The sequence below is a fragment of the Podarcis erhardii genome, assembly GCF_964252035.2.
Source record: "Podarcis erhardii genome assembly, chromosome: 11".
Taxonomy (NCBI): domain Eukaryota; kingdom Metazoa; phylum Chordata; class Lepidosauria; order Squamata; family Lacertidae; genus Podarcis; species Podarcis erhardii.
Genome location: NC_138501.1, coordinates 33,817,239 through 33,839,681, shown reverse-complemented (window position 1 = coordinate 33,839,681; position 22,443 = coordinate 33,817,239). Strand labels below are relative to the sequence as shown.

Below are 22,443 nucleotides of genomic sequence, written 5' to 3'. Positions count from 1 at the left end.
CACTTATTTCTTTTCTTTCACAAAGTATACTGATTTGGCAGGCCCGATATGCTGGCATAAGAAAGGTGCAATTTGCTATATGGAAAAGGGGACATAGGTGGAGAATAAAAGACCCTGAAAGGGTAATAATGTCAGCATTTCTGGACTGTAAAGAAGCAGCCATTTAAATTTCAGCATTTTAAATTATTAGTTTTATTTCCATAGCATATTGGCTAACATTTGTCATATTCATGTAATACATTTTTCCAGAATTTTTTTCAGAGTGGGACTATTTCATTCTACCTCATATATGAATTTTTACTTCTGCCAAATGTGTGCAAATGTAAGACCCAATTTCACTTTTGACAAACACACACAACTGGGGGTGGACATTGTGCCATTGTCAGCAGACACATCACAGGCTGAAGTGGTTACCTGTGATATTTCCAAATCTTACATTACAAGCCATGTTAGGTAACTGACAACTGCATGTGACACTTGCGTATTTATTACACTATGGCTGTCAACTAGGACAGATGCAAAATGTGACAGTTCAATATGTAGCTTAATCCCTTTAGTTTTTGCTGGGACTGCCACCTAACGTAAGTTAAAAGGTTTTCCCCCAGTTGTTTTTTCTACTAATTTTAGATGTCTTATCTACATTTTTCTATCCTATGGAATCTACTCTACTCTAGTTTAGTATGTGGTCTCTACCTTGGGAACTAACAATAAGCTGTCCTTATTTCAGTAGAATGCCTTAACACTAAGAAATGAACTAACACCATTATGTCCACGACATCAATGTACTATTATGTGGCAAGATGTGATCACTCAAGTTACTTTTCATCTAATATTCTGTCAAATGATATTCAGTATATTTAATCAAATTATTCTTTTGCTACCAAACAAGCCTGCCTGTATTACCTGTCCCCAGTCTCCAGTAACCCATCGTGGTGGAGGACATCTGCCCAAGCTGCAACGCATGCGAACTGGTGGCTTGTTTTCTTCTTGGCAATGTGCAACTGGAAATGTTTTTGAAAGGTCACTGCTTTTGCAGAGAACAATACGATGCTTGAAACCAGGACCACATTTTGGAGTACACTGGAAACAAGATACACAGTTTGTATATTAAGGGGAAAAAATATATGAAAAATTAAAGACACACATTGTTGCAGTCTTGTAGCCCCTAGGAGGCTGTTCCAAGGGCCATGGAATATACTGGAACTCTGACTGTGGAGATGGAGCTCTGATGTTAAATCCCTGCTTCTTGCTGTTATGGTAATGTCTGCAGTCCTGGCCCAACTGACACTGGTAGGGCTGGAAAGGTGGGGGTGGTGTTGAGGGAGGACCAGGGACAGAGGAGGCTGTATCCAAATGATCTAATGTTTTCTAGTCCTCTGAAACAACTCCAGGCTCAGAGGAATTGTACACCAGTTCAGGAACTGGTGTGAACCTCTCACTTTCTTCCAAAATAAAAACAGGAAATGGTTGGAAGACTGTAAGATTGCTTCTCTGTCTTCCCTTCAGCTCCGTAGGTGACTGCCTGGCAGATAAGGTAGTCAGTTGCCTTGTATCATCTCTCCTATTTTCTGACTGCACAATAAATCTATTGTCCTTCTGAATAAAGTACACATTACATCTACAAGTGAGGATCTAGTATTGTACTAGCAGTTCTAATATAAGTAGTTATAACTTATGTATGTATTTGAAACCATTGAGTGAAGTTATTGTAAAGGCTTTGCAAAAAGTGGTTACTTCCCTTTCTTATCACATCGAATAGATTATTTTCTGTCTGGCCCTGTGATCTAAACCACTGAGCTTCTTGGGCTTGTCGATCGGAAAGTTGGCAGTTCGAATCCCCGTGACAGGGTGAGCTCCTGTTGTTCTGTCCCAGCTTCGGCCAGCCTAGCAGTTTGAAAGCATACCAGTGCAAGTAGATAAATAGGTACCGCTGTAGCGGGAAGGTATATGGTGTTTCTGTGTGCTCTGGCACTAGTCACGGTGTCCTGATGGTTTAGTCATGCTGGCCACATGACCCAGAAAGCTGTCTCTGGACAAACGCTGGCTCCCTCAGCCTGAAGCAAGATGAGCACCGTACCCCATAGTAACCTTTAACTAGACTTAACTGTCCACGGGTCCTTTAGCTTTACCTTTTTTAACCAGCTTTGACACTGAAAGAAAGATTTTGATGTGCATGAAATTCATTATTTAATGCATGTGAGTTTACTCACTTCTGACCAATCCAAAGGAACCCACTGTGGGGGGCAAGACTGGTTGTTACAGGATTCTTTTTCAATTGGTTGATGTGTTAAACAATGACTACTATCCAAGGTCTCCTCTTCAGAGGGTCCAATCTTCCTGATACATAAAACGGTTCGCGATCGCATTCCACCATCACAGGTCTTACTGCATTCTGACCAATCTCCTATAAACCATCTTCAAGAACAATATTGGGGGTATTACTTTTTCAATAAATTAAACAAATATTCATATAGTTGACAAGTACACTTGAATGTATGGGAATTTTATGCATCTAATGCTCCCTTAAGCCCCATTGAAAGTATTCTGATATAATTCTCAGGAATGATACTATAAGAAGAAACATAGGTGTAAACACAAAATATGACAGATTATCAAATGCTATTCTTTAGTTAGCTCTGCACTGACTCTCTAATTTCTGGAAGCATAGTTTGTCACTATTTTTTCTATATGGAAATATAAACAAACACATGGACAAAGAATAGAATACCTTATGTACTAAGTACTTACTCGGGTGGGCAAGGCTCAGTGTTGCAGGCTCTTTGATTTTCTGGTGGTTTACTATCAGGATCACAGTAATTGTTCTGTACTATGGAACCATCATCCAGCCTTTTGCACACTATTTCTTGCTTCTGCACACCTTGGGAAGAATAATTACAGTGTTTCTCATTAAGCAGTGCCTCCATTTTGACATTCTTTATTTCAGGCCAACTTAATTTGTGACCTACCATGCCAAGTGGCACCCAACAACCAAATAAATAAAGTCGTTCATCCGGGGCCCACTACACCTCCTCATTTTGTTGCCTACTTGGAGCTGCAAAAGTAGGAAGATTGCTAATCACCTGACAGGAGTTGGATGGACTGCATTCAACATGGCAGGTCACAAGTTGTAGAGTCCTGCCTTAGCAGTTCACCTGTGCTCTCCAAATATCAGAAAGAACAATTGATTTGAAGCTCCTGTACCACAAAAATGTTTAATTTGTAGCTGTTTTAAGCAACTGTGTTTGTGTGTACTGTTTTCTAATGCAATAAATATTTTTAGTATACAATTGTTCTTACTGTTCTTATTGTAATTCTCAACTGCATATTTTCTTCATTTACAATACAAATAGATACTACTGTACATGACTGCATTTCAGGTCAGAAAAATTTTAATATAACAACAGGGTAGAATTCAGTACTTTCTATTTGTAAATAACACCCCAGGAGTCTTTTCTTTATTATAATGAAACAGCTAGTATAGGGGCTAGTATAGTGAATTGAACTGAATGGAAAATCTCATCTCACAGATTCTTAGTGCTTCAGAGTGCTGGTGGAACTCTTGATCAGCATTATTGTTTTTTCCAGTGTACACAATTTGTCTTTTCAGATGTAGCAATCACATATTTGGAAAGAAAGAACAAGCACTGGTCCATATGCTCCTTGAACACTGGCCTCTTTTATATTCAAAACAGGGAGCTTTGGTTTAATACAGGTTTACTAGCCAAGTGCTAAAACCACAGCCTAATCACAGTTTAAGATTCTGGTTGGTAAACCAGCAAACCACGGTTTCCCATTTTGGATGTAACGGGGAACTATAGCTTAAAGAGACCAGGATTGAAGCACTTAAATGAGCATGTGAGGGGAGGGGAAGTAGCAAATGAGGGGAAATCCTACATTTCCTTTCAACCTGTTAAACTTCCTAATATTCAGGCATACCACAGAGCTCCACAAGGATGTCACAACATGCTCAAAAGACCCACACTATAAAGAGTCATAACATATTTCAACTGCATCATGTTGGAACTTCTTATTGATTCTCTCATTCTAGTAAACATCAGTAGATAAATAATAAAAGGATGAACCAGTAAAAATGTTCATAATAACAACAAGATGAAATTCTTTAGCATGTCTATTAAGAGAATAAATGATCACAAGACACTGTACTCAAACTAATTAGACCAGACAATCCTATTCTCTCCACCCACATACTCTGTGCTTTTCTTTATTAAAGCTGACCATTAAAGACATGAGGATTTGATCAACAGCCATAAGAAAAATGACTCATTTGAAGTCCTGCTGTTCCACAAGGTGTTGAATCACCAGCGTACAGACACCCAGCCTATAATAACTTGGGCAAAGTCTTCTGTTTCCTACCTGATTATTCTTACACACCCACATTTCTTAAATCCAAGGCAAGCACTAAACCAATGTTTTCTTTGTTAATCTGCTATTGCTAGGAAACTGTGCTCCATCATACTTGAGTGTCTTGGTTATCCATTAGTTATGAATCTTTTGTGGTTGAAAATGTAGCAGATTGTTTCTGTGGCAAGTGAGATGTTATTCACAAATAATCACAAGTCTTACCATCTCAGTTGGTGGTTTCTAACTGAAAGTGCCTGGATATGGATGTGTCAACAAACTATTCAGATATGACTAAAGAAATGATGTTGAGTCAGTGATAAATTAAAGCCACTGGACTAAATTGTAGATTTCTTCACCAATCCTGCCTGGTCTTGTAGCTCATAGGGACTTGACCCAACTTCTTACATTTCTCTGCTAAATTCCTGCAGCTTTGGTAGCTAGGAATGACATGATGGTGTCCTGGTTCCATACCATACTATTCATATTTTCAGTAGGGTATTATTCCTGGATTCCTGTAGCATCTCACACCTACTCATCCTTAATGGGCAAACCTCCTCCATTTTGTCTATTGACTGACTTTCACCTCCCTTCCTATAGCACACCACTTTCCTTTGTTTTCTATTAAGCAACAGAAACATCTGTCCTAAGCTGCAGAGCACAAACTCTGAAAACACTGTAGTTACAATAAGGTAAGACAAGAAGGATTTGGGGGAGAAACTTCCAAAAGATATTAAAACTAATACTAAAATATATTTACATACAGTGGTACCCCGCAAGACGAACGCCTCGGAAGACGAAAAACTCGCTAGACGAAGGAGTATTTCGTTTTCTTAGCCGCTTCGCAAGACGCATTTCCCTATGGGCTTGCTTCGCAAAACGAAGCTTGCCCCGCAAGCTCCGGGGATAGCAGGGAAGCGCAGCGCGTCTTCCTCGCTGTCCCCGGACCTCTTTTGAAGCAAGGGGCGGCGGGGAGAAGATCGCTTCTCCCCGTTGCCAGCCCCGCAATCTCCGGGGACAGAGGGGAAGGAGCGCGCGCCTTCCCCTCTCTCCGCGGACCCCTTTTGAACCAAGGGGCGGCAACGGGGAGAAGCAATTCTCCCCGCTGCCCCTTCCCTTGCTTTAAAACAGGTCCGGGGACAGAGGGGAAGGCGCGCACGCCTTCCCCTCTGTCCCCGGAGATTGCGGGGCAGGCAACGGGGAGAAGCGATCTTCTCCCCTCCGCCCCTTGCTTCAAAAGAGGGGACAGAGGGAAAGGCGCGCGCGCCTTCCCCTCTCTCCCCGGACGGTCTCCATAGGAACGCATTGATTGATTTTCAATGCATTCCTATGGGAAACCATGCTTCGCAAGACGAAAAACTCGCAAGAAGAAAAAACTTGCGGAACGAATTAGAATCATAGAATCATAGAGTTGGAAGAGACCACAAGGGCCATCGAGTCCAACCCCCTGCCAAGCAGGAAACACCATCAGAGCACTCCTGACATATGGTTGTCAAGCCTCTGCTTAAAGACCTCCAAAGAAGGAGACTCCTCCACACTCCTTGGCAGCAAATTCCACTGTCGAACAGCTCTTACTGTCAGGAAGTTCTTCCTAATGTTTAGGTGGAATCTTTTTTCTTGTAGTTTCAATTAATTTCGTTTTGCAAGGCACCACTGTACATAAAAAGCAGGAAACCAGCCACAGAGCTGTGACAAAGGTGTAAAAAAAAAAAAAAGAGTATGAAAGAAAATCAAAAGAACCGAGAAGCTGATAAATTAATTATACCAGTTGTCAATGCAAAAGATGGTGGAAATATATGGATATGGTTCACAACTGGTATAAGAACTATGTAAACTTGAGGTAACAAAGGATTACATTTTAGAATCAGTAAAAAAACCAAAATGTAGAAATTCAGTTGTGAACAGTGCCTGAGGAGAGGAGAGCAGGGAAGTCTTTATTTATTTATAATGCTATTCATCAGGATAAGCTTCCAGGGCAGTTCACAAAAATCAAACTACAGCAGACTAATTAAAATACAAAAATAATTGAATGAATACAAACTAGTAGATCAGCAGCAATAGATCAGAGGAAGGAATAGTATTATCTCTGGAAATAATTAAGGAAAAAGTAATGACTTTTTAAGCCCAAACTACTCGGTAGCAGATCAGTGTCTTCAAATGTGACTCTGTCCATGTCTAAAGTGAGGATGCAATTAAGAGAGGTTTCCTTCCCACAATCCTTAACCATGCAGTCTATCTCCTTAAATCTTTCTTTCATCTTGCAAGATTCCAATACTGCAAAAATAAAAGCTCAAATGGGAGAAAAAGCAACAGGAGAAAAGGTGGTTGGTGGGGTGGCAATTTAAATCTTCAAAGCTTAGCCCCAGAGTCAGTTTGTTTGCAAATGTACAAATCTGTAAAATGTACAAAGTATATTATATTGTCAATACTAATCCTTCATCCTGTCTAAGGGAGCTCTTTCACTATATAAATCCCCAGCTAGCAAATTGCCTAGCTAAAATTTATTTTTGAAAAGCTGTGCAGAAGGGAAGATGTTTAAAATTTAAAACCAAGATCTGTTGTGTTAGGAGCTCTGTTACTTGGTCCAAAATGGGATATTTTTAATAAAGCTAGTGGGAGTGTTGGCTCACAGTGGGAAGAATCCTGAAGCCAAGCAAGACAGACAACCCAGATGTTAACTGGCTAGCCAAAGCACATGTTGATCCAGTTAAAAATAAGCTATTTTGTAAAGCCGTGTATTATTGGATTTACTTTATGGTACAATAATGGTAGAGGCCTAAATATATTTCAAAACCACTACTACCTCACTGAAATGCTATTGTCAAGTTTCCATTAAACATTACATTATTAATATAAACTGCAAAATAAAGTTAGGGACTGTATTTTTAGGTAAAAGCCATTGACCCCTATCTGTGGACACATGAGCATAGCACACCAATATTTCAATTTTGAAATAATCCTGCATGTCTAAGTGTACCTGCATGTACTGATGATGCTCAGCCTAGAAACTGCTGAGGAGGGAATTATCTAGGATCTTCCAAGTAAACAAAACAAGAGCTAAATAGGAAGAGCAGCCTTTGGGCTTAGCTTAACAGGGGGGATCAAATTACAGATACACAAGGATGTAGCTCTTCCATCTCTGAAAATAAATTTCAACTAATTTCAACTGGTTACTTTAAAAGTTTAAATTATTTATTCATAATTTCACACAGCATACCAGTAAAATCCATTTCTTAGCTAACTCATCCAAGTACAAAATAGTCCTGAAGAAGTAAAGTTTGCTCAGGTTTTGCTCAGGAATATTGTAAGTTTATTTTTACAGGATGCAGAAAACGTATACTATTATCAGTTCATCAGCTGAGGGAAAAATGTTTACTGAACATTTAATATGGAACACAAAAGAAAAAGAACTTTACAACCCCATATAAAATTTTGAGATAAATGCCCATTGTTTGGCACTTATTTCACGCTCTAGGTCCTAAACAACCACAACAGTGTTAACCTTATCTGTTAAAGGTTTTGTACAAGGGGGGAAAGCACAAGCCAGGTTTTTCTTCTTCCCTAAGAGCATGAAGGTGTGACTATAATTCCAGATTATTATTTTTAAAAAAACTTAATAAAGTTAAATTACAAACACATACAGTATTTTCTTCTGTCTTAGGCCCTATTCACATACACATCTCACAGAATAAGAGTCAAATGCTGATGCACTATAGATTAAAATAGTGCGGCCCTGCCCATTTGACTCTTAATTTTCATCTGTATCTTCTTGGGGATTACACAATTTAGAAGTGACTTTCAGCACTGCTAGCTGTATGTGTGAATGACACTTTTGGCTGTGTTCGAAGGGTAAGAATGTTAAATCCTTCTGCAAAGGTTATTCAGAAGCATTACTTCTACTGTTCAGAAATTGTATGTACCATAGTACATTGCCCAAATAAATGTTCAGTGTCATCTGATGCCATAGTTCTCTTGGCCCAGTAAGCAGATGTGCCGACTTTAGTTTCTGCATAATTCAATAGTATATTTATTTTCTTCTTTCTCAAAATGGAAATCCTGCTATGGACCAATAGACAAGGTCTGAAGAACCACCGAAGTATTTCTACATGCTCAAAGGAACTTTGAACTTATGCTTCTTGAACTGCGACCCTCGGGAGAGATTTAAAAGCAGTTTTGTGATATGACATGGAGGTGTTCTATTTTTAAGCAAAGGAGGTAAAAAAACAACACTGGAGATAGGTACACTTTTGAATACAACAAATATAGGCCTCTGGATCCTGATCTTTGTCAGTTAAGCCTTTGCAAACTCGATACTAAACACAGTGTAAAGGACACTTACAGTACAATCCCATACATATCTTCCCGAGGTAAGCTCTAATGAGTTCAGTGATATTTACTTCCAGATAAATGTGAATATGGCTGCTATCCAAATTGGCTGCTGGTCCTTGCTGCTGGATATGGTTAGGGTAGTGTGCATGCCCTTGACTGCCACAGGAAGTATGGTGGATAGAACACGATAGCCTGTGGTGTTCTCACTCATGGTAGCACTAGAGGCGCACCCACTGGGCTACTGGGGCACAACCCTCCCAGTAAAAATGTCAAGCATTTTTTCTTTAATCTCCTCTTCAAAATTTCCAAACCACACACACTTTCTGGTTCCACACACATTTTATACTTCCTTGAATTTATGGAAGCATTTCTGTCAGTCTCCTGTTCTCTGGCCAATCACCTACCTGCAGCATTCGGCCAACCCTAATCCAAAAGTATAGCTATGGCAAAGAGGTCCCTCCTATGTGTCTAAGTAGAAAAACCAGGTGACTCATTGAGCCACTGGAAACTCAGCCTTACTTGGAATGCTCCACATTCCACATGTTGTTATGAGACCTATCCAGAGCACAGTCGCTATAGCAGATATGAAAGGAACCAGGACTGCTTATGGCTCCACTTCCTTTCCCAAACCTGGAAGATATTCTTCTTAATCTCAGGCATAACAGAGGCAGATTGATTAGTCTGGTGTGACACACTCAGCATGTGAACAGAGATTATGGCATCACATTTTAAGGACTAAGCCATGCATTGCAATATATTCTGCAGTGCTCTGATGTGCCCTGGCTCAAATGAAACAATTGGGTTTTCTGGCCAATTGATTGGAATATTCTGTTCTTTTAATTTAGAGGGGGGAAGTATTTTGGATAGTGAAAAGGTAAATAGATTTTAGCAGAGAACTGTATGCAACTGGAAGCAAGTTTTCCTTACATCTTCTGGCTGGCTGGTGTGAGCCAGCAGGCCTTTGAATATGGTAGTAGGTTTGGCTACTCCACTTGATTCTGCTACTCCAGGCAAGGGATTGAGCTCTGCCTGATACCTCTTTAGATAACTGGTGCCTATCTTACATTTTTTTGGCATACATATAAAAGAAAATTTCAGACAGAACATCTTAAGTGGCACCATGAACAAAATTATATATGTAAAGATATCTGCATCAGTAAAAGGAGCAAAACACCAACCTCTGACTATATATTGTCCCTAAAAAGCTATTTATAATGCTAAAAATGGTATTTTAATAAACAATTAGTCTATTTGATATCCCTAAGTGACACAAGCCAGATTAAAACCAATAAGTATGGATGTTTATGCAACCAATATAACATTTTTCAAGGAAATCACAGAAAGACGCTGATCACAAAACACTTCTCTCTATCAGATAACACTGGTCAACAACAAATTTGTTGTCTGTGTTTTTTCAGTTGATTTAGGATGAATCTGATGTGCTGAATCCAAAAATCACATTGGTTTTGCTCAATCAGGTCAGGTTTTTGAGCTATGGCCACATGTCATTTTTTTACTTTTTTGTTCACATGTAAGCTTATGTGGAGCATTTCAGAAGAAGTTGGTGGGGGTAAGATGCCATGTCGAATAATTGTTTTGATTGGAAATGATTATTTTAATGACAAGAAGTATTCAGGTCCAATAGTTCTGGGTGATTATGTCGAAAAGGGATCAGTTTGAAGTCATAAAACCTCGAAATCTTCCATAAATTGGTGTGGCAAAGCATAAAGTTGGGGGATCAAAACTAAATTAATGGGGCAGCCGCCCCACGAAGAATTGTCAAAGGACTCTGCCGAACTGTTGGCACCCAGATTTAAGGGGAAAAAACTCGCTCTCTGACAGTGCTCACATCAGTTTCTTCCGCAACAGGCATCAAGAGTACCTCCGTTTTTTCTCGGAAGAGAAGAATTTGGTGTACTGTGCAGATATTGTGCAGCTTCTGCTCAAGCTTGGAGTGCCACAGTACGAACCCAAAGATTGTAGACTGTTCATTGACAGCAGCAAGCAATCACTGAAATGTGTTCTGCTACACAACGGCAACCAGTTTGCCTCTATACTCCTGGCTCACTCGAGTACACTGAAGGAGAACTATGAAGCGGTGAAGTATATGCTGGAGAAAATTGGTTATGATCAGCATAAGTGGTTTATTTGTGTTGACCTGAAGATGGTGAACTTTTTGTTGGGACAACAGTTTGGCTTCACCAAGTACCTATGTTTTCTGTGCATGTGGGATAGTAGGGACCGTGCTCAGCACTACACGAAGAAGGACTGGCCTGTGCGGGAGGAATTGGTGCCTTGCAGAGAAAGGAACGTCATCAACGACCCTCTAGTGGACAGAGACAGAATACTCTTCCCACCGCTGCACATCAAGCTCGGCTTAATCAAGCAGTTCACCAAGGCTCTGGACAAGGATGGTGACTGCTTCACTTACTTGTGCCAAGCTTTTCCAGGATTGACCATGGAGAAGTTGAAAGCTGGCATCTTTGACGGTCCTCAGATCAGTCAGCTCATCAGAGATCCAGAGTTCGGAAACTCAATGAACGAAGTGGAACTGGAAGTGTGGAAGGCATTTGTTCTGGTAGTGAAGAACTTTCTGGGCAATAATAAGGCCAGAAACTACGCAGAACTTGTCAACAACATGCTGACTGCTTTCAGAAACCTGGGCTGCAACATGAGCGTTAAGATGCACTACCTATTTTCACATATGGACCAGTTTCCTGAGAACCTGGGTTCAATGAGTGACAAGCAGGGGGAGAGATTCCATCAGGACATGGAAGAGATGGAGACCAGGTATCAGGGTCGCTGGGACACAGTCATGATGGCTGACTACTGTTGGACTCTGAAGAGAGACCTCCCTGCCGCTGAGCATTCCAGGAGTTCCAAGAAACGGAAGTTCAAGCCCTGAAGTTTGAAAAATGGTGAAGCAACATGCAATTGACGTGTACTTACCTTTATCAATGCCCACCATTCAGTTTACAGTAATCGATGTTTCTATCAGGTAATCAATATATGTTGTTGGAAAAACATTTTTTTCTCTTAAAAACATATTTAGGATGATATGTGTTGACAAAAATCAGCTGATAATGCCACAAAAATGTAATCGATTTTGTCACAAGATCTGATTTTTTTTCAAATCAACATAGCACAAAATCTGACCTGATGGAGAGAAACGGATGCTATTTCCTCATTCAGCAGTGCAAAAATACCCTAAATCAGTTGTAGAAATCTATACAACATTCAAAAAGTAAAAAATTGTTGCCCAGTGTAATATATCAGCAATGGTGCTAAGCTTTGATGGAAGCATGTGTGGCAGACAGGCCCTGAGTCTGCCTCAATTATCAACAACTACATATGCATACTCCAATTCCTGTTTATTGTAATACTTCAAATTTTACAGCATTCTCCATAAAAGTAACAGTCTACTTCTGGGACAGCTGAAAAGATAAATACTCCGCCAAAATGTAACATATGTAATTGATGTCTGGAATTACCGTATTTTTCGCTCTATTGGACGCAGTTTTTCCCCTCCAAAAATTGAGCGAATGGAGCGAATGCAGGCTTCTGCCATAGCCGTGCGCAACCCCTCCGGCAGGGAGAGGCTGCACGGGGCTATGGCTTCTTTAGCCCTGCGCAGCGTCTCCCAGCAAGGAGAGGCTGCACGGGGCTAAAGGGGAAGGCAAAGCAGCGAGCGGGATCCATCCCGCTCACTGCCTTGCCTTCTTCCATAGCTGCGTGCAACCCCTCCAGCAAGGAGAGGCTGCACAGGGCTATGGCTTCGTTAGCCCCACGCAGCCTCTCCCAGGAGGGAGAGGCTGCACGGGGCTAAAGGGGAAGGCAAAGCAGCGAACGGGATCCATCCATAGCTGCGCGCAACCCCTCCGGCAAGGAGAGGCTGCACGGGGCTATGGATTCTTTAGCCCCACGCAGCCTCTCCCTCCCGGGAGAGGCTGCACGGGGCTAAAGGGGAAGGCAAAGCAGCGAACGGGATCCATCCATAGCTGCGCGCAACCCCTCCGGCAAGGAGAGGCTACACGGGGCTATGGATTCTTTAGCCCCACGCAGCCTCTCCCGGGAGGGAGAGGCTGCACGGGGCTAAAGGGGAAGGCAAAGCAGCGAACGGGATCCATCCTGCTCGCTGCCTTGCCTTCTTCCATAGCTGCGCGCAACCTCTCCGGCAAGGAGAGGCTGCAAGGGGCTATGGCTTCTTTAGCCCTGCGCAGCGTCTCCCGGCAAGGAGGCTATGGATGGATCCATCCCTCTCGCTGTCTTGCCTTCTTCCATAGCTGCGCGCAACCCCTCTGGCAGGGAGAGGTTGTGTGCAGCCTGTACGCTGCTCTTTGGGGCTGGGGGGGGGAAATATTTTTTCCCTTGATTTCCCCCCCTAAAAACTGGGTGCGCCCTATGGTCCGGTGCGCCCTATGGTGCGAAAAATACGGTATATAAAAATTGTAGAAAACCGAATGCAAACAAAAATCTACTCATTACACCATTAAGTTTCAACAACATTTGGAAGAAAAATTCTTAATTATATTCAGCCCCAACAAAAATAAGTTTTCTATCTAGCTTTCAGCTTTGATGGGAGAGTTCTTACCTCCAGCACAAGTAGCAGAACATTCTGACCAAGGTAGGTGATTCCACGTAAAGCCAACTTCATTGTCGCCACTGCCAGTACGAGAGATGGGAACATTGAATTTATACCTTATCCCCAGGTTTTGCTCCTGTAGTAAAATCTGCAGTTGAAAATAACTGGTTATACCATTAAAACACTTGGAAAAGAGTGCACTGATATTTAAACAATGGCTGCATTTGTACTAGATATTTACTTCCAGAGAACAGTTCTGAAAATCCTTGCAACATTCCTAGAATTTAGAATAATTACTTATATCTATCTTTTCAAACTGAAATAGTTGAAAGCTGAAAGTGTGTGCCCCCGGTCAAATGCAGCAAGATCCCTCAAGGGGAATTAGAAAAGCAAGAATATAATAAAATGTTCCTGTCAGCTTTGTAGCAAAAAAGAAGTGGCATGCTAACAAAGCAAGCCTTAACAGGCTTACTTGGAAGTAAGTCCCAGTGGGTTCAATAGAACATGTTCCCAAAAGAGCACACATCAGATTACAGTCTAAATTGTGCTGAGCTCAAAGGTATGGAATAAGCTTGCCATGCTCCCTATGTTAGAGGCCATAAAAGTTGTTGAAGTAAATATGATTGCCTTGTTTGGAATATCTACAAGTTTTCATAATTGAAAAATAATCTGAATTAAACCCATCAAAGCTCTTGATTTCTTGAGAGTGGGACAATGCCTCATACAAAGCAGACTGGGCCAATGCAGAAAATCTACAATGTGTTTTTTAAAGGCAGCAGAGATGCTGTTGCAAGTATCCATGAAAAATACATTTGCTTTTAAATTCCTGCTGATAAGACTGTTCTATACCTAATGTTTAAATTGCCTACCTAACACATTCTCTCACTTTTACATATAACTATAATGGAACAACAGATGGAACTACAGAAGGAATTAATCCCAGAGGGAAACTGGCCTTAACGTATAAAGCAATAAGCATTAAAAAATGCAATTACAGAATCTGAAGTGTTTGAGCATGTGCAGTGATTTATTTATTAACTTTGCACACTCTCATGCAAGATTACCAAATGCTTAATAAAATCTCATTTTTGAAGTAGTTTGCTATGCTGCAGGAGGGCACAGACCAACTGTCTGAGAAACATCACTCCAAAGACCCTATGGTTATATGAAACTAACTGAGGGCACGTGAAAATAATTAGGATTCTGGCTGAAGAATGGTCATGAATGACCAGGAATTCATGCCTTCATGTGGCTAATGGAGATGTCTAGTGAAGGACAAAGCTCAAAATAATCTGATCCTTTTCCATGGGTACAGCTTCACTTTTCAATTCCAGTCTGCTAGACATGAACTCAGATATTTTACAAAGGTAATTGAACTACTTTACCATGACTATGAGATTTTCTGAGATAGGGCCTAAGGCTTCCAAAGATTCAGGTTCATCTGCTGGCCTTTTATAATGGAAAGCTGTCCCAGCAACATCGAATTTTCTAGGCCAGTCGATAGTCCAGGCACCATTAATATAATAGTCATCATCCTCAGATTTTAAAGCTTAAAAAAATGCACAAAGTGATTAAACAATCAGGGATTCAAAGTGTAGCATCAAATGATGTCATAGTGAATTTAGGTGATTGAAAGGTGATTTGGCTTTTCAGTGGTGAAGAGATAAAGATCTGACCCCCACCCCCCACTGTCAGCAAGAAAAGATTCTATGGATCATGAGTATTCTACAGTTCTCTTAAACTTGCAAAGGGTTGTTGAACAGCTTTTAATATCCTAGTTCAGCTTCAGAAATTCTAGTTCAGCTTCAGAAATTTGCATAAATCAATGTTATGCTTACTTTGTCTGCCACAGTATGATCTATTTTTAAAATGATGACAATGTTACTTTCCAAAGAAATTTTGTTTGTTTCTAATTATTCTTTTGTGGCAGTCACAGTATAACTCTAGCTCTCTAATTAGAACAATTTTTCTAATATTTTGTTTGTTTTAGTTTTCATTCTATAACTAGGTAACTATAGGCATTAAAATATCCAATCGGTATCTTTGTTCTCTAGGGTGTTACAGGGTAATATTTAACAAACATTTTTGTAACTGTGGCTGTAACATGGATCCTGTGGCTTGGGACCACAAGTTGGCAAGAATCACTTGTGGTGGCTACATTCAGGCACAAAGCCAATGTACAACTGTTCCAGGTTTTGCAGACAAAACCTAAAGTATACTATTTCGTGGAGAAGAAGGGAGGGCATGGGCAAGACAACTTAGCAATGCATTTTTCTACTTCTCCTCCTTTTGTTGATTTTTTTATTCCACCTTACACACTAGCATTTGCCACTACCACTTTTGCACGGATACTAAACCATTTTAATTATTCCCACACTGTCATTTAATTATTCCCACACTTACAAAAGTAGTAATCAGTATATAATATCACATTAAATCTACCTATATTGTTTGGTGCCCAGTACTGGAAACAGCTTAATAAGTTGCAGTGGAGCTGTATCTTATTTCAGTCTGCTTCAGAGATTTCTGGAGTTAAGAAACCAATGGAAACTACTCCAATTCTAAACATGACTAGTTCTTAATTCAAAATAAAAAATGACAAAATGCTTCAGAGATACCTTAAACTCATGCAGTTTGTAGTAGAAGAATGGCACAGGGTAAAGACCCCAGAAAAGGAAAGGACTGAGAATTAATCTATGTGAATCTGCATTGCATAACTGACATTTTCTGTGTGGTCAGGTCTCATTGTTGTAATAATAATGGTTTTAATCAAAAACCATGAGGATTAGACAGATTCAATTTATTTCTTATGCTGCTGCCTCACTTTCTGGGAGCCAGTGGTGATGGCACAGGAAGTAACCATGGCATTCATTCAATCTTCATTATTACTGGTTTTAAAAATTACCACTGAGGAATGGGGATCTGACTTAAGTGAAAGTGGTTATCCAAGACAGCAGCTCACATTATTTTTTATATTGTAAGCTGCCTTTATATATTTTATGAAAAGGGCAGCTTATAAATAGACAAACAAACAAACAAAATATTAATCAGATGTCAGAATTAACTAACACAAGCTGGTCTTTTACCATTAGCCTGAAATACTCTCTGCTTCCCGAATATTAGGGATCAACTTACTTGAGGCCCCACCCACTTTCCTCAGAGCCCCAATTTCCATAACCAGTGGCGTAGCGTGGGTTGTCAGCACCGGGGCAAGGCAAGTAATTTGCGCCCCCTAACCCGTGGATTTGCGCCCCCTAACCCTACCCCTAACCCTAACAACCAGATGTTGCGCCCGGTGCGGCCGGCCCCCCCTGCACCCCCCACGCTACGCCACTGTCCATAACCCCCACAACTCTGCTCTTAGAAACTGCCTGTCTTACTTCTGTGTCTTAGAGCAAAGCAAGCAGGCGCGGAACAGCTGAAATTTGCACCAGCAGTACCCCCTCCCATGGGAGCTAAGCCACCCAAGGGGTAAAATAATGGATCACGACAACAATTTGGGTTTAAAATGGACACAACTTTATTGATTTGAGGTGTAGGTAAGCCTTGGCATAGGCATTGGGCATATATCACTCTCAGCCCCCTGCTGGGGGTCTGAGGCATGACAGGGTCAGTTAGGGGGGAGATGGGACCATCCCAAAACACAGGTTTACACAGATGGTTTCTCCCAAGTCACTGAGGGAAGCTCTATGGCCCTTCAGCCACACAGTTCTGACTTCCCTCAAGACCCCGCTAACGGGGTACCCGTTAAAGCCACTGCAAGAAGCAGGTGAGTCACCACTTCACCCCTTCATCAGATGCTGGTCTAAAGGATTCCACCCAAGGCCTAAACTGCCAAAGTTGTGACTATTGCTATGGGGAAGGCAAAACCTGGTACAGTGGTACCTCGGGTTACATACGCTTCAGGTTACATATGCTTCAGGTTACAGATTCCGCTAACCCAGAAATAGTACCTCGGGTTAAGAACTTTGCTTCAGGATAAGAACAGAAATTGTGCAGCAGCAGTGCAGCGGCAGGCCCCATTAGCTAACATGTTGCTTCAGGTTAAGAACAGTTTCATGTTAAGAATGGACCTCTGGAAGGAATTAAGTACTTAACCCGAGGTACCAATGTACACAGGAAAAATTCATTCCCAGCTCTGAAAACAACAACCATTATAAACCATAGCAAAGCCTACAGACCTGTAGAAGAAAAGTGAGGCTGCAAATATAAAGAGAGATTAGAGGGTGGGCTGAGTGGGTGGTGCTCTGGGCCAAATGTGCTGTGGTGAACAGCGCCGACCTGCTGAAATGAGCAGGGAGCGGACCAGAGTGAAGACTACTGCCACTTAGTCTTCTCCCAGGGCCTGTCCCCTGGGCTTGTCGCAGATTGGCTGAATTCTTACTGGGTCTGGTGGGGACCCAGGAGACACTGTGCTGGCCAGGGGGAAGAGCCAATCAGTGCAATAAATGTACATTCAACCCAACATGTGCCTCTCAAGGCAACCTAGCTGTGGCATTAAAGGCATGATTACATTCAACATGGCACTTTTTTGTTAAACAGCAGCTGGGGGTAGAAATAAGCAACAGGACTGTGGTATTTGAGATGGAAAAGTTAACTCTTTCCACCTGATTAAATTAAACACCCTGAAGCTGCTGCTAGCTTCAGAAGACAGCTTCCACTTCTACCAACATAAGTTTTCCTTTCAAGGCTACCAACAGCTTTAGGGTGGGCTGGAAATTTTTATGTGGTTCATAGAAGGGGAAGAATTAACACCCCTCTCCTCACACCACAGCCCTGATCAGGTCATTGTGGCTGTTACTTAAAAGAAATTAAAAACAGACATGTTAAATGCAATGACAGATACATATGCTCATAAATTAAATGGGGTTAGATAAATAGGCAGTCTTAATGTTATTTGTATGCAACTGTATGTAATCCGGTGCATGCCATAATTTTGTTATTTGAATCCAACCCTAATTGAGTTTTTACAAGCAATATAAGAGCATCCTCTTACCAATGTAATTCTTTGACACAGCCACTTCTTTGATTTCAATGTGAACAGAACCTTTTGGAATCTGAACCACTTCCATGTAGCCTACAGGACAAAGGTGAAACTTATTTTATGTTATCGTTTATAGCTGCACCCATGCTTGTAAATTTTCTAGAAATTACAATATAATATTGAAAGGATTAAAAAGAACCATGTTGTAAACATGCAAGTAGCAGGAAATGATGGAAGGAAGAAGTAACAGGGCTGGGTCAAAAGTAGGCAACAATTTTATATTAACCAGCACCAGAATAGTTTTGTGACAAATGGACAGGGACTCAAATAAGTCATGCCCAATCCAACAGCTGGGTAGACTGTAGTGGGGGGGGGGGAATGGTATCAGCAAGAGTTACTGCTATATTTAGTTATTTCCTAAACTGTAGTCCTTTTAGAGTTAAGAAAATTTTGGCAAATGCCTTCACACTTACCTCCTCTGGGCAATGTGTCATTGAAAAAACCTTCGATAGCTTCACATGTACTCCCATCTCCTCCACATACTCGACATCTGTCTTCTTTAGCATCTGATCCCAAAATATTGTCACACCCGACATGCTGAAAATAGGTATAATCAGAATAATTATGCAATAAGATAATTGCATCCTCAGTTAAAAACACTGGGGACAGTGGTTTTAGAAATTTATGGCCAAATTAATGGCATTCTTAAATTATTCTCAAACCAAATTGTTGTGAAACCTCTCTTGCTTTTCTTTTTTATGGTGATGACAATGAGAAACTGCAAATAATAATAAGCTATTATTTCTTTACATGAACACCTGAACATTTGTACCGCATATTTTGCATTGCCCATTATAAATTACAGTGGTACCTTGGTTACCAGCCCTATTAATGAACTATTCAGTATGCAAACTCCACAAAACCGGAAGTAGGTGTTCTGGTTAGTGAACTTTACTTCAGAAGACAAATGGAAGCCAAACAGTGGAAGGGCACCGGCGGCAGGAGGCTTCAGTAGGGAAAGCTTGCCTTGGTTTAAGAACAGACTTCCGGAACGAATTAAGTTCGTAAACCAAGGTACTACTGCACACCATTCCACTGTTTTGTGACACTGCACTGCTGTACCTGCTATTCCCCCATCCTAAGCACTTGGATGCTGATGCACCTTAGGATCAGATTGCTAATATTGTTGGTAATCAAAAAACAAACCAACAAGTAGCAGTTATAGTATTTTCTAGTTTTCTTCATGCACTTGAAAGAATGTTTTTAGTTATTTGTTTGTTTATATCTGGAACGTAATTAAGAAACATGTGCATGCAACAATTCAGAGAAGTTCAGGATGTTCTACTCTCAGCAGCTCCTTTAATTTAGAGCCACCATTCAAAGCAGATCACTCAAACTGGCACAAGTGCTGCTAGTCTGGAAACTTCTCTGAACCCCATGGAAAAGGATGGGTACCCCAAATAGTTTATTATTGGCAGCTCTTACACTAGATGAGGTACTGATAGGGAAACGTTTTCTAGTTGAAATGGTGTAAATTAATAAGAAGCATGGTACCTTGCATTCTCCATTGATACAAATATCTAGCGAATCTGCATTGCACTGCGTTCCGTCAATCACTGCAGGGGCACGTTCCGTATAAAAGTTGTAACCTTCTGCTAAGCAGTTTAATGCACATGGCTTAACACCACCTAGGCAAATAAAAACACATATTATATTATATTATATTATATTATATTATATTATATTATATTATATTATATTATATTATATTATATTATATTATAATACTATACTATACTATACTATACTATACTATACTATACTATACTATTTACAATTCATAAGTTCACAATATGTGCACAAGGTGGTAAGTGGGGAGAACCATGGCCCACCATTTCTTGCCACTGCAACTGCTGCAGCCATTTTTGACACCAGCTGCTACCCCTGCAGACAGCTTTGTGGTCGCCACTGACACTACCAATACTGTGCAGCCAATGCCTGTGGGCACAGTATTTCTATCATTTCATATTTATTTCATAAAATTTATATACCACTTGATTGTAAGAAGGAATGCAAAGCAGTTAAACAACCTCAAAGTGGTTGATGAAAGGTTGAGCAACTACTGATCACCTCTGCTGCAACCAAGGCACCCCAGGAACAGTGTGCCAAGCATGCAGGGGGGAGAGCAGCGGTGGGCAAGCAGGCAAGGCAAGCAAGCAGGGTTCGGAATTGTGCTAATTTGCCACCTCTGCTCCTGGCCAACAAAGGCAATTGCCTCATTTTGCCTAATGGGTGGGTCAGCCTGGTTCTGTACTCTCCATGTCTTCTTCACACTTATAATTTCGTCTTCAGCCTCTAGCCTCTCTGCCTGACCCACTTATACTGATGACATTGGCTTAGCTGTTCTGATGTTAAAAAGGAATTGGGTAGCCTTGGACTAGGCGAGTGATGGCCAAACTTGGCCCTCCAGCTGTTTTGGGACTAAAACTCCCATCATCCCTGGCTAACAGGACCAGTGGTCAGGGATGATGGGACTTGTAGTCCCAAAACAGCTGGAGGGCCAAGTCTGGCCATCACTGGACTAGGCATATGCTAAGAGGGAGAGCTTGGAATTCAGTTCCAGCATCAGTGAGTATTTTTGGTTTGAACAATCCAGATAGTCCTCCAGAATATCCTTCTCAGCAAGAGCCTCCTTTCTGACAAACCTGCTCAGCCACAATCCAGTTCTAGTTTGAGCCTCCATACACTTGAAGAAGAAATAACCTGTAGGGAAGTTCAAATGACGGGCTATTGACCTGCTTAAGATAATGATATGCCACTACCTGTTATATAGCCTGTAGAATGCTGTAGAACGCTAAGTATTGAGGGCTTGGATATGAATATCAGCAGTAGTGCTTATGCCATCCCCCCAAGGTCCATTTGGACAGGTAAAGGCCTCAACACCATGTCTTCTTCAAGCACTATGATTACAAAACAATGTATTACCTCCTGTATATGGTTTCCAGTTGTAATATTTTCCTCGGAAAGGCATATTGTCAAAGTCTGCACACTGTTTTTCTCGAAAATCGCGGGCCCCAAAAGGACATGGCTAATAAAAAAATAAAATAAGTTAGTATTTGCTAAACTTAAATATTAAAAGGCACACATTAATGGCTCTGCATGAGACCACTGAATTTCACAATAAAAGTTGTTTCAAATAAAGTTGCCAAACAATATATCATAATTGCTTGCTTTTTTTATTCTGCTTCTTTGATTTTAAAACTGGAATGTCAGTTACAAAGTTATTTTAAGAACGTAAAATGAACCTTTTAATTCAAATGCATGTCATTATTCACTTTGTTTATGTAAAGACTAGGCACAAATTCTTCATTAGTATCACAATTTTAAAACTGCTGGTCATAATCCTAATTAAAATGCAGTTATTATTACTTATATACTACCCCTCATCACAAGATCTCAGGGCAGTTCACAGAATAGGTTCGCAGTCCTATGCATGTCTAGTCAGATAAATATGAATATAATTGCCACCTCAGTTAAGTATACTGAACTATTTTGATTTCAATTTGTTGTGTCCAGAATTAAACCTTCCTATCTAATGCCCTAGGTTGCTTTGCTGGAGCTCAATCTCACAGGACTCAACCTCAAAGACTTATTATTGTCAATGGTTGTGCTATATGAATGCTAAGATGAGAGCAAGGCTTTGCTAAATCAAAGATAATGCTATATAAGTTTAATAGAATCAGGTAATAGCAGTCAATGTAGGTTGCTGCATCATGTTTCTCCAGTCAGTTTATAAAATGTGACTAAAATGTCTTATACATGTGGGGAATGTGAAACATGAATGATGTTCAGCTCTTGTATTACTACTTGAACAGATAGAGGCTTTTGCATTAATTACAGGACAATCTTCTTCACATCCACCAACATTCAAGTGGCCAGAGGATTGGAGATCAGTCTACAGCCCAATTCCAAAGAAGGGAAGTGCCAAAGAATGCTCCAACTACCGCACAATTGCACTCATTTCACACGCTAGCAAGGGTATGCTTAAAATTCTACAAGGCAGGCTTAAGCAGTATGTGGACTGAGAACTCCCAGAAGTGCAAGCTGGATTTCGAAGGGGCGGAGGAACAAGAGACCAAATTGCAAACATGCGCTGGATTATGGAGAAAGCTAGAGAGTTCCAGAAAGA

At 40.8% G+C, this 22,443-nt stretch overlaps 1 protein-coding gene across 16 annotated transcripts in view; it reads right to left on the bottom strand.

Moving 5' to 3' along the window:
* Window positions 1-22,443, bottom strand: part of ADAMTS6 (ADAM metallopeptidase with thrombospondin type 1 motif 6) — a 123,650-nt gene that overhangs the window by 6,712 nt on the left and 94,495 nt on the right. For 15 of the 16 annotated variants that reach the window (XR_014161239.1, XM_081880700.1, XM_081880714.1 and 12 more), the window contains 9 exons: window positions 21,240-21,342; window positions 19,809-19,942; window positions 18,728-18,851; window positions 18,267-18,347; window positions 14,656-14,819; window positions 13,280-13,418; window positions 2,749-2,878; window positions 2,211-2,415; window positions 904-1,080 (listed from right to left, as the gene is read on the bottom strand). Coding sequence is in view for 15 of the 16 variants with exons in the window: in XM_081880700.1 (XP_081736826.1) it covers window positions 904-1,080; window positions 2,211-2,415; window positions 2,749-2,878; window positions 13,280-13,418; window positions 14,656-14,819; window positions 18,267-18,347; window positions 18,728-18,851; window positions 19,809-19,942; window positions 21,240-21,342 (1,257 nt within the window). In the remaining variant the exon portion in view is untranslated. The remainder of the gene's footprint in view (window positions 1-903; window positions 1,081-2,210; window positions 2,416-2,748; window positions 2,879-13,279; window positions 13,419-14,655; window positions 14,820-18,266; window positions 18,348-18,727; window positions 18,852-19,808; window positions 19,943-21,239; window positions 21,343-22,443) is intronic. The other variant, XM_081880711.1, reaches the window with a different exon arrangement.